Source organism: Myotis myotis, unplaced genomic scaffold, assembly GCF_014108235.1.
Source record: "Myotis myotis isolate mMyoMyo1 unplaced genomic scaffold, mMyoMyo1.p scaffold_m19_p_11, whole genome shotgun sequence".
NCBI lineage: Eukaryota > Metazoa > Chordata > Mammalia > Chiroptera > Vespertilionidae > Myotis > Myotis myotis.
The window spans coordinates 77,852,438-77,865,651 of NW_023416315.1; the positions used below are offsets into that span (position 1 = coordinate 77,852,438).

At 41.1% G+C, this 13,214-nt stretch overlaps 1 protein-coding gene and 1 pseudogene across 1 annotated transcript in view; both read right to left on the reverse strand.

Moving 5' to 3' along the window:
- LOC118666507 (biliverdin reductase A-like) overlaps positions 1-7,618 on the reverse strand; it is a 60,867-nt gene extending 53,249 nt beyond the window's left edge. Inside the window, exons 1-2 of the mRNA XM_036328948.1 lie at positions 7,448-7,618; positions 5,639-5,670 (exon numbers count right to left, since the gene is read on the reverse strand). Of these exons, the coding sequence (XP_036184841.1) occupies positions 5,639-5,670; positions 7,448-7,616 (201 nt within the window). The 5' untranslated portion in view covers positions 7,617-7,618. The remainder of the gene's footprint in view (positions 1-5,638; positions 5,671-7,447) is intronic.
- On the reverse strand, positions 1,355-4,889 carry LOC118666544 (annotated as a pseudogene).
- Positions 7,619-13,214: the final 5,596 nt, after the last annotated feature.

The window sequence follows — 13,214 nt, forward strand, 5'->3', positions numbered from 1 at the left end:
CAAACTTCTGCACAGCAAATGGAGCTGCCAACAAAACAAAAAGGCAACCACCCGAATGGAAGAAGATAGTTGCAAACAACAGCTCCATCAAGGGGTTAGTATCCAAAAAATATAAAGAACTGATACAACTCAGCTCCAGAAAACAACAACAAACAATCCAATTGAAAAATGGGCAGGAAAACCTAAATAGATACTTCTCCAAAGAGAATATACCCACTAGCCAATAGGCATATGAAAAGATGTTCAACACCACTAGTCATCAGAGAAATTTAAATCAAAACCAAAATGAGATACCATCTCATACCTGTCTGAAGGGCTATTATCAATAAATCAACAAGCAACAAGTGTTGATGGTGATATGGAGAAAAGAAAACCCTATTGCACTGTCGGTGTGAATGCAGATTGGTGCAACCACTATGGAAAACCATGTAGCAATACCTCAGAAAATTCAAAATGGAATTGCCTTATGACATGGTAATTCCACTTCCGGGTATATAACCAAAGAAACCCAAAACACTAATTCAAAAGAATATACACACCCCCATTTTCATCAAAGCATTATTTGCAATAGCCATGATATGAAAACAACCCATGTGCCCATCAATAGATGAGTGAATAAAAAAGTTGTGGTACATATACATGATGGAATCCTGCTAGGCTATAAAAAAAGAATGAAATCTTATTTGCAACAGCATGAATAGACCTAGAGGGTATTTTGCTAAGTGAAACAAGTCAGAGAAAGACAAATTTTATATGATTGTACTTACATGTGCAATTCAAATCCTATATAATAAAAGCCTAATATGCTAAGTGTCTGGTCATCCAGTGATCCATTCAACCAATCAAAGTGTAATATGCTAATGATATGCTAAGACAGCTCAACTGCTTGCTATGATGTTCACTGACCACCAGGGGGCAGACAGTCTACCAGTTGACCAGTCGCTATGATGTGCACTGACCACCAGGGGGAGGATGCTCCGACTGGTAGGTTAGCTTGCTGCTGGGGTCTGGCCAATTATGACTGAGAGAGATGGGCCAGACACACCCTGGAGCCCTCATGTGGCCCCTCCCCAGCTGATCAACCTCCCACATCCCTCCCCGGCCTTGATCAAGCACCAGTGGGGTCCCTCAGGCTGGCCTGCACCCTCTTGCAATTCAGGACCCCTCGGGGGATGTCGGAGAGCTAGTTTTGGCCTGATCCCATAGGCCAGGCAGAGGGACCCCAGTGGTGCATGAATTCATGCACCAGGCCTCTAGTATTGTAATAATTATGTATGGTGCCAGGTGGGTACTAGAAATATTGGGGGGACACATGAGTATACAATTGTCTAAACACTATGCTATATACTTGAAGCTAATACAAAATAATGTTGAATATAAACTGACTGTGATTGAAAAAGAAGGCAGTGCTAAAAGACCACGTTGAAGCCTACAATCCAGGGCTTTGATTTGCACCGGCATCTTCACCTATACTTCCCCACCCTCACTGTCAAGCCCATCACTCATAAAATGACCCATTTCTTCAAGTTTTAGACAGTTTCCCATTATTGTTAACTTTGGCGTTATTATAAGGAGACTGCTGCTGACCTCCTTCTTTCCTAATAGGAAATCATCCAATTTGCTGTACGTAAACCAGTACTACATCTTCCGTTACCATAATGAGCTGACTAGAGAAGAAAAAACATGGTCAATGCTAAAGAGAACTGCAGCTCCTGGGAGTGTACATCCAGTCTAGCAAGTCTCAACTGACTTCTTCATTTAGCACTGGACCTCCCTGTGCATTCATTTGAACACTGACATTCGTGTGTTAATTTTCTTGAGCTACTAGGTTTGGGGCTGGTGGGTATTATTCTCCAGGGACATGTGCCAGCTTCAGAAACTGTGAAGCAATAGGGTGGGCTGGGCTGGCATTTGTTGTTGCCTGTGGCTTGAAATTGCACATAATAGAGCATAATAAGAATTAGCCACCACAGCATCTGCATTGGTTGAAAGCTGGCTACACTAGGAATCTAGCTAGAAGAGCTTGCCCAAGAAACTAGTTGTCTATATTTCTTTGCATTGAATGTGGGAACTGATTAGCCTACAGGGCATGGTTTTTATGTAGAACGCAATGTTGCCTCAGTCCTTCTGAGGGAGAACTGACAGTTCTAGACAATATTTCTTGATTAGATGATGGAGTGGTTGATTTTGAATAATTTGAGCTAGAATTGCTGCTGGATGCCAATGTTGAATGACTTTCTCTATTGGTGCTGTGTATGAGGGAAATGGGAATTCACTGAGTACAAAAATGATAAACCATTTGATGCTCATCCTGTTTTCTGACAATGTCTTTCAGCTATAAATTATGGGGAAGGAGTCTGCCCAGTACACCAATCTATGATCCGTTGCCAAATTTATTATCTCACATTCTCTGTTGGGTAAGGAATCTGAACATGGCTTAACTGGGTCCTCTGCTCAGATTTCACAAGGCTGACCAAGTTATGTTCTCATCCACAGCTCAAGGATCTCTGCTAAGCTTGTGTGGTTGCCAGCAGAATTCAGATGACCTCATGATTGTAGGAGAGGCCCTCAGCTCCTGGAAGCCACCTGCAGTTCCCTGACAAAGGTCTCTGTGCACAGGCATTTCACATCATAGCAACCTGCATTTTCAATCTAGCACAATTTCTCTCTGAAGAAAGGTTTTTAACTATAGGCTCAACTTATTTACTAGGCATAGTTGGAATATACTATATGTACACAGCTTGCTCATTTCTTTTTTGTTGTTGTTAATCCTCACCCAAGGATATTTTCTCCATTGATTTTTAAAGAGTGTAATGGAGGGAAGAGGGGGGAGAAAGAAAATGAGAGACAGAGATAGAGATAGAGATAGAGATAGAGATAGAGATCGAGATAGAGAGAGGGAGAGAGAGAGAGAGACATTGATGTGAGACACATTGACTGGCTGCCTCCTGTATGCCCCCCAATAGGGGCCAGGGATTGAACCTGAAACCCAGGTATGTGCCCTGGGTATGTTCCTTGACCAGGAATTGAACACTCAACCCTTTGGTGAGTGGGCCAATGCTCTAAACACTGAGCAACACTAGCCAGGACAGGTTGCTCATTTCCTTAATTTTTTTAAGCCTTTATTGTTGAGAATATTACAGATATCACCCATTTTGTACCCCATTGCCCCCTTCCATGTGGTCCCCCATCCCCACCCCCACCCCAGGTTTTCATCACCCTATTGTTTGTGACCATGGGTAATCTCTTTCAGGCCACCCTTTCCCCTTCCCTCTGAGATTGACAGTCAGTTCCATGTTTCCATGCCTCTGATTCTATTTTATCCACCAGTTTATTTTGTTTATTAGATTCCTTGTTCATTTATTTTTATTTTTAGATTCAATTGTGGATATATATGCATTTATTGCCATTTTATTGTCCCTACTTTTTCTATTTTATTCCTCTTCCTCTCCTCCTCAGCTTCCTCCTCCATTTTCTTCAAGAATACCCTTCAACATTTCATGTCATTACTGGTTTGGTGGTGGTGAATTCCTTTAGCTTTTCCTTGTCTGTGAAGCTCTTTATCTGACCTTCAATCTAAATGAGAGCTTTACTGGCTAGAGTAATTTTGGTTGTAGGTCCTTGCTAGTCATCACTTTGAATATTTTGTGCCACTCCCTTCTGGCCTGCAAAGTGTCTGTTGCGAAATCAGCTAACAGTCATACTGGAGCTCCCTTGGTAGGTAACTAACAGCTTTTCTCTTGCTGCTTGTAAGATTCTCTCTTTGTCTTTAACCCTTTTAATTATGATGTGTCTTGGTGCAGGCCTTTTGGGTTCCTCTTGTTTGGGACTCTCTGTGCTTCCTGAACTTGTAAATCTATTTCTTTCACCAGGTAGAGGAAGTTTTCTGTCATTATTTCTTCAAATAGGTTTTCAATGTCTTGCTCTCTCTCTCTTCTCCTTCTGGCCCCCCCATAATGTGAATGTTGGTATGCTTGAAGTTGTCCTAGAGCAGCGGTTCTCAACCTGTGGGTCGCGACCCATTTGGGGATCGAATGATCCTTTCACAGGGGTCGCCTAAGACCATCAGAAAACACATATATAATTACATATTGTTTTTGTGATTAATCACTATCCTTTAATTATGTTCAATCTGTAACAATGAAAATGCATCTTGCATGTCAGATATTTACATTACGATTCATAACAGTAGCAAAATTACAGTTATGAAGTAGCAAATGAAAATAATTTTATGGTTGGGGGTCACCACAACATGAGGAACTGTATTAAAGGGTCACGGCATTAGGAAGGTTGAGAACCACTGTCCTAGAGGCTCCTTACACTATCTTCATATTTTTAGATTCTTTTTTCCTTTTTCTCTTCTTGTGGACAGCAGCTCCCAGTTGGCTAAGTGATATGGGCTGCCTGAGGTGCAGCAAGTAAACAAAACTTGATCACCTGCCTGTAATTGAGTAGATTCGAAAGCCACAAGAATGTTGTAAAGATCTTGATCACGCCCTTACTTTGCCTTATAGAATCTGGCTATAAAATAAAGACTCGGCTTGCAGGCTGTGGCACTGTCCATCAGAGAGGGCAACATCTCACCCAGACCCACCCTTATTCTCTTGTCTGTCTTTTCTTAATCTTTCACTGCCCCCTCTCAGGCTCACCGAACCTGGCTGTATTGGTGCGGCACACTTCTGATTGAGTGTTTTTGCATCCTCATATTCTAAATCGTTGATTTAGAATCCTCTACTATTGAATCCCTGTAAATTATTTTTATTTTAGTTAGTGTATGCTTAATTTCTGTGGTCGTTTTTCATGTCTTTGACATTATCACTGAGATCCTTGAAAGTCTCACTAAGTACCTTGAGGTTCTCATGAAGATCCTTAAGTAACTGTATAACCATGGTTTTGAACTCTGTACCCAGTAGTTAGCTTGCTTCCATTTCTTTCATTTGTGACATGTTTCTTTGCCTCCTCATTTTGGCTGCTTCCCTGTGTTTGTTTCTATGTATTAAGTAGAGCTACTATGTCTTCTGGAACTGGTAGAATGGTCCTGTGTAGTAGGTGTCTGCATGATGGTTGTTCTGTATTTATTGTTTTTTGAGATTATCTCTCCAGGCAGCTCAGAAAAAATATCAAAAGTGAGGAAAAGGACACTAACACAGAATTAACAAATATTGAAAGGATAATACGAGACTATTATGAATACCTTTATAGCTAGAAATTCAACAATTTGGATGAATTAGTCATATTCCTTAAAAGACTCAAAGTGCCCAGTTGATTGAAGTGCCATTCCCTACACCAAAAGGTGACAGGTTCAATATCCAGGCACATATCCAGGTTGTGAGTTCAATCCTTGGTCGGGATACATGTAGGAGGCAACAGGTCGATGTTCCTCTCTCACATCAATGTTTCTCTCTCTTGCTCTCTCTCCTTTCCTCTCTCTAAAAATCAATTTTTAAAAAATAGAATGCAGATGGGCCTAACTCTTCCCATATCACCCAGAGCTATGTTGGAGGGGGAATGTTTTTGAGTTTGTGGTGATGTTTGATGTTTCTGAAAGCTCTGTAGGAAAAGAAGACACTCTGTGAAGGAAAAATGAGGAACACTGCAAGAAAAGCATTCTTTAAACTGGAACTTTTAAAGAACTCACCTCTGCATTCATCTTGGTCTCTTCTTCAGTGGCTGTGAAGACAAAAAAAAAATAGAGGTTCAGGACCCTGGAGGCACCTGCCCCAAACTCCACGCAGATGCTCCACTTGGCCAGTCCCACTTCCTTCTCTACTATTTCCTGTCCTGTTGACCACATGCTCCCCAAATGCCTTTACTACCTTGTGCCCTCCAGCAAGGATACCTAGACCAGTGTATGATTCTGAGGCTGGTGGTGGCTGACTTTCCTGGGACATCATGCCAGTGATGTTTCTATAAAGAAGACCATTTCCAATCCCCAAAGACCATTCCCTACACTGGGATATAGCTGTGAATATCATACTTCTGTGTACTTGAAAGAATGATGCACTTCCAAAAGCTGGGACTCAGAGAGGATAGCTTTGTATATAACCATCTTTTATGGGGACAAGCAAGACAGTAAGAAATACATACATTTCCCCCCCCCCTCCTAACTGAGTTTCCAGAGGACTTATAGTTATTATATTAGAAGAACAGTTCAACAGGCGACTCTGAACCCTTAGCATTAAGAAGGCGGAAACAGGGAGCAAACAGGTGTGCAGGGAATGAGAAAAGAAAAGGGGAAGATAAGAGGAAACAGGAGAAAGAAGGAAAAGAAATAAGAAACTAGTAAGGAATAACAGTGGTTCCAAACTTTAATGTACTCCTGAAACTGCTTGTTGAAAATGGGTATTTCTAGGATTTACCCCCAAGAGATCCTGATTCACCATGAACAAAATAAACTGATGAACAAAATAGATCCAGAGACTTAGAAGCATAGAAGAGACCGATGAATCTCAGAAGGTGGGTGGGGAGAGATTAACCAAAGAACTTATATGCATAATTCATGGACACAGACAATAGTGTGGTGAAGGCTTGGGTGGGGGCAGAGGGTAGAGATGGGTGTGGAATGGAGGGGGTCAATGGGGAAAAAGTGGGACATCTGTAATACTTTCAACAGTAAAGATAAATTTTTAAAAAGATAAAGTAAGTCTATAGGAGAGGGGAGGCTAAGAATCTGAATTTCCAACAGGCATCCAAGAGATCAGGTACAGATGGTCAGAGAGCCACACTTGGAAAAATACTAGAGAGTAAAGCAGAGGTCCCTAAGAATTAACTTTCCCCTTCATTTTTCAGAACTGTTAGAAATGCCACCTTATTTTAACTAAGACTTGGGCAGGCAATGGCAGGATGAGTGAGGTAACCAGAGGTGACAAAAGTGGACTAAAGATGCCTCTTCAGCTCTTTCATCTGAAGGAGAAGTCCAAGATGATAATGAAAACGACTGCTCAGAGCTCATGGGAGAGGGCAGAGGCCTTCCATGGCATCGGGGAAGGGAAGGCTGTGGCAACCCCTGTGGACCCAGCTCTGCATTTGATCTTATTTTCTTTTAAAATATAAAAAGGCTTAAGCATGGTGATTATTATTATGAACTAGTGGCCCAGTGCATGAAATTCATGCACTGGGCGGGGGGAGGAGGGGGTGGGCCTCAGCCCGGCCAGCACCCTCTCCAATCCGGGATCCCTTTCGCAATCCAGCATTTGGACAGCCCTCTCACAATCCGGGACCACTGGCTCCTAACCGCTCACCTGCCTACCAGCCTGATCGCCTTCACTGCTCTCCCCTGCCAGCCTGATCCCCCTAACTGCTCTCCTCTGCTGGCCTGATCACCCCTAACCGCCTCTGCCTTGGCCCCGCCACCATGGCTTTGTCCGGAAGGATGTCCAGTCTAATTAGCATATTAGCCTTTTATTAGTATATATAATAACGGTGAAATAACACCCATTTAAAATACCTTGACTATTGGCAATCCTAATATCAGCTGAGATGATCATCTGGGCTGTGTGTTTAAAATAACATGTTTTGCCCAGCCGGAGTGGCTCAGTGGTTGAGTGTCGACCTATGAACCAGGCGGTCACAGTTCCATTCCCAGTCAGGACACATGTCTGGGTCGCAGGCTCCATCCCCAATGTGGGGTGTGCAGGAGGCAGCTGATGAATGCTTCTCTCTTGTCATTGATGTTTATATCTCTCCCTCTCCCTTTCTCTCTGAAATCAATAAATATATATATTTTTAAAATAACATGTTTTCAGGAATTTCCCTCCCTTTTCTTTTCCCATTTCTCCTTCCTACTTAAAAGTGGGTTAAAACCTGGCCCACACACAGCTCTTTCCGTTTGAAATATGGAAGCTTTTGCTGTCTCCTGGAAATCTGAAAAAGGGACCTTGCTGAAAGACAAACCCTAAAAAACAGAGTGATAAAGTGAATTATCTTTCGTCTCAAATCTCTGGGAGTCAGTACGGGTGTGATGATTTATAGTCTCCCTTGGAGCTTAAATGAGAGTGGGCAAGTCAGATAGCAAAATGCATAAATAGCCCTAACCAGTTTGGCTCAGTGGATAGAGTGCTGGCCCACAGACTTGAGGGTTCAGGGTTTGATTATGGTTAAGGACATGTACCTTTGTTGCGGGCTCGATCCCCAGTAGGATCGATGTTTCTCTCTCATCAATGTTTCTAACTCTCTATCCTGTTCCCTTCCTCTCTGTAAAATCAATAAAAATAAAAACATAAAAACTGTTCTGCCTTAATTTAAACAAACAAACAAAAAGAATGCACAAATATGAGGAAGGTGGTAACAGTGGTGAGCCTACTCGTGTCAGCTACTTTATATACATTAACCCTAATCCTTGAGACCTTGACAAAAAAACTAGCATTAATTCCTTAATTCCATTTTACAGATGAGGTACCCGAAGTTCAGGGTGGCTAAAAACACTTGTCCTTACAGTCAAGTCATTGTGACATTGCACTGTAATTTCCAGACTTTCTAATTCTAGAAACAAACCCCAGACGGCCACAGAGACCTTTACAAATCCTTACTGTCACCCAAAGAGCTTTTATAATAACTAGGAGCCCTGGTGTGTTTGGTTCTGCTTCAGTCAAAGACTAGCCAAGTGACCATGGCCAAACAGGTTCCTCATTTGTAGGCTGAGCAGTTGGACTACACCTTAACCCTTTGAGGTCCAATTTTATTTTTGGAACTCAAACAGTCTGGTCCAAATTAATTGATGTGATTGAATGTTGAACCGGTTTGCGGTGTCGACCTCAGCCTCGACGTTGGACCTGCTCCTAGCGCCTGGTCTGTTGAGTCAGCCTCGACGTTGGACCGAAAAGGGTTAAAGGTCTATTTCATCTATTATGTGTTCTTGAATTCCCAGAATAGGAAATTCAGGTGACTCTTAAATAGGTTGAACAATGCTCAAACCTTAGTCATGATAACTGAATGCAAATTATTATTTCACCAAGATGCTCTATCAGACTGAAAGATACCAAAATGTGTGCCACAGTGCGCTGGTCAAAGTGGGGGGAGAGATACACTCTCTGACATTATTGGGGGCCCAGAGGTGGGTACCATCTCTACTGAGGGCAGTTTAGCAACATCTGTTAAAAGTCCTAATACACACAACCTCTGACCTAACAATTCCACTGCTGCCTGCCTATTTCTGTCTCTAGCACCAAAAAACCAACAAAACAAAACAAAACAAAACAAAACAAAACAAAACAAAACAAAAACACATTAAGAAGAAAATCATTAAATTTCTTTGTGTCCTTTGTCTTTGCAGAAAGATTACTACTGCTTGCCTTCTTTTTCTAATGAGAACTTTCAGGAAAGCTTTCCAATGAAATATAGTCTACAAAACATTACTTATGAACTTTACTGCTTTCCAACAGAATCTGGGAAAAGCCAAACAAAAGAAAACAAAAAACAATTTGGAGAGATAAACATGTATGAGAAAGAATCTACCTAGAAATTCTAATGTATTAGCTATCAGTGGTCTACTACCTGGAAGCACATTCAACGCAGTATCCTGCCCAAATCTTTTCCATGCTCTTTCTCCTTCTATTATATTTCAACTCCCCTTATAATAAGATGGCACTGTCAAGGGAGGCAGCAAGCCCAAGCCAGATGAGGTCTTGCTCTACCGTTCTATATGCTACCTGCCCATCCCACCTCTCTTTCTCCCTATCTTCCCACTGTTCTGTCAAGTCCAGTTAACATTTGAAAAGAACCCTGGGAGAGTCTTATTCTACATTTTAAAATATTCTGAAAGATCTGAGACCCAAACTTACAATAAGAAAATTTAGGTCTGTTTGTTTATTTCAATGGTTTAATGTTTAAATGGTCAAAAAGTTCTGTCATTAACTTGTTCAGTATTCTTATCTATTTTTGCTTGCTCATACTTCCAGATTAATTTTGGAACATCTTTGTCATGTTATCCCAAAATTAATCCACTGGGACTGTGCCTATGATAGCATAATATTTATAAATTAAATTAGGATTCATTAATAATTATTCCTATCTAGAAATATATGGTATGCCTCTCTAGGAGCAGCCTGTTCTTAAAAAAGGAAGAAGGAGAAGGAGGAGGAGGAGGAGAATCATCTTGAGTAATTTCCTGAATTACTACATCATGACAAATGACAGGTCAATCTGCAGTGGTTTACCCGAAAGTTAAAAAAAAAAGTCACCACTGGATGCCAGAAGGATAGTGGCATATGAGGTCCCCATGGGCTCGCTCCTTGAGGTTTCAACAAATTGAACAGCTATAATTCAACAAAGAATTCCCTGCTCAATACACAACATGTCACATTGAAACATCTGAAGGGATTAAGTAAAAAAAAAAAAAAAATCACAAACACAGACAACAGTTTAGTGATTACCAGAAGGAAAGGGGTAATAAGATGGTAAAGAGGTGATGATACATGGGGACAGAAGGAGACCTGCTTTTGGGTGGTGAACACAAAGTACAGTTGACATATTATAGAACTGTACACTTGAAACTCATATCATTTTATTAACTAATGTCACCCCAATAAATTCAATAAAAAATTTAAAAAATAAACATCTGCAGGTGGGCAAGTGGAAGCAAACTAGGGAGATGGGAAGGGAGAAGAGCTGAGATAATACTAGGGAGGCAGCCTGGGGCTCCCAGCACAGAGCTCACTGCAGGACACACTCAGAGAGGAGAGGAATCAGGTTGCCACTGGCTCTCCCTTCAGCTGGGAGTTGATACAGTGAGTATTTTTGTGGGAGTGGCCAGGACTTTATGCAGCTGAACCCAGTAACCTAGGCAGGGACAAAGCACAGAGATGCAGCCACGGTTATCTGTCAATTCCAGACAGAAAACAAAGCAACAGAACCTGACCCCCTCCCCTCACACTCCCAGAGCCCACCTCCACTCATCTCCCCAGAGACAGAAGCAGACCCTAGAAGAAGCCATATCAGTGAGTCAGGTTGCAAAGCACATTATCTACAAACCTGAGAACTGGTACAAGAGAAACATTTTTCCCTGAGTGATAGGCTAATCCCAATATTGGATGGAAATACAGGGGGGGAGGCCACTGATGAATGCCAGTCACCATTACTGGGAAAACAAAACAACAAAGGCACTGTACAGCCATCAGTTCACCCAACCCCCACCCATCCAGCTGCACTGCTAACAGCATCTGGCTGCAGGGGATAGCACTGGGATTTCATGGATTTGGAACATTATCACCCACCACTTACCCATGCAGGGTTGGTCCCCTGAGACCAAGACTACCCGAATACAGAGGAGATGCCCACCTTTCCAGGCTACAAGACAGAGACACAATGTTACCTACACGGGAACTCCCAGTAGAATGTCAGCTGATTTCTCAACAGCAACACTTCAGGCCAGAAGGGAGTGGCATGGAGTATACAAAGTAATGAAAACCAGGGGATTGAACCCAAAACTACTCTATCCACCAAGGCTATCATTAAAAAAAATCTAAGGTGAAACAAAGATCTTCGCAGGCAATAAAAGGCTAAAAGAATTTACCACCACCAAACCAGCCCTGCAAGAAATGCTACAGGGACTGATGTAAGAAGAAGAAATAGAGAGGAAGAGAAGAACACAGGTATAAAGATATAAAGAGTAAGAAAGGCAACAAATAAGTATCTATCAATAACAACCTCAAATGTAAATGGCTTAAATGTTCCAATCAAAAGGAAAGGCATAGAATAGATGAATGGATAAGGAAACATGACCCATAAATATGTAGTCCACAAGAAACTCACCTCAGAACCAAAGACTCATACAGAATGAAAATGAAGGGATGGAAAAAATTTTTCCAGGCAAATATTAATGAAAAAAACAAACAACAAACCACTGGGGTATCAATACTCATATCTGACAAAATAGGTTTCAAAGTAAAGGCCACAAGAGACAACGAAGGCCACTTCAAAATACTAAAGGGACCAATACAACAAGAGGATATAGTAACTCTGGTAAACATATATCAAAATATATTTTAAATCTCCTGGAGGATTTTAAAGGAGAGATGGACAGCAATAAAGTCATAGTAGGAGACTTCAACACCCCACTGACATCATTGGATAAAGATCTAAATCAACAGAGAAACAGTAATCCTAAATGACATACTAGATCAGATGGAATTAATTGACATTTACAGAACATATCACCCTAAGGCAATAGGGTGTACACATTCTTCTCAAGTGTACATGGGACATTTTCAAAGACAGCCCAGCCAGTATGGCTCAGTGATTAAGCATGACCTATGAACCAGAAGGTCATCGTTCTATACCCGGTCAGGGCATATGCCCAAGTTGCGGGCTTGATCCCCAGTGTGGGGTGTGCAGGAGGCAGCCGATCAATGATTCTCTCTCATCATTGATATTTCTGTCTCTCTCCCTCTCCCTTCCCCTCTGAAATCAATAAAAATATATATTTTTTAAAAAGACCACATGTTAGACACAAACTAAGTCTCTACAAGTTCAAGAATATTGAAATCATATTAAGCATCTTCTCAGATCACAGTGGCACAAAACTAGAAATCAACTACAATAAAAAACACCCAAAACATTCAAACACATGGAGGCTAAATAGCATGTTATTAAATAATGAGTGGGTTACCAAAGAGATCAAGAAAGAAATGAAAAAAATTTTTGGAAACAAATGAAAATCAACGCACAATAACCCTAAATCTATGGGACACAATGAAAGCAGTCCTGAGAGAGTAGTTCATAGCATTACAGGCCTACCTCAAAAAATAAAAAAAACTTCTAATAAATTATCTAACCCTGCAACTTAAAGAATTAGAAATAAAACAAGAAAAGCCCAGAGTAAGGAAAAGGACGGAAATAAAGATCAGAGTGGAAATAAATGACATAGAGACTAAAAAAAACAAAAAACAAAAACATACAAAAGGTCAATAAAACCAAGAACTAATTCTTTGAAAAGATAAACAAGATGGATGAACATATAGCCAGACTCATCAAGACACAAAGAAAGAGGACCCAAATACACAAAATCAGAAAAGAAAGAGGGGAAGGAATAGCTGACCCCACAGAAATACAAAGGATTGTAAAAAACAACAACAAAAAACTATGAACAACTATATTCCAACAAGCTGGACAACCTGGGCAAAATGAACAAATTCCTAAAAAAATACAACCTTCCAAAACTCAGTCAGGAAGAATCAGAAAACCTGAATAGGCCAATAACTACAAATGAAATTGAAGCG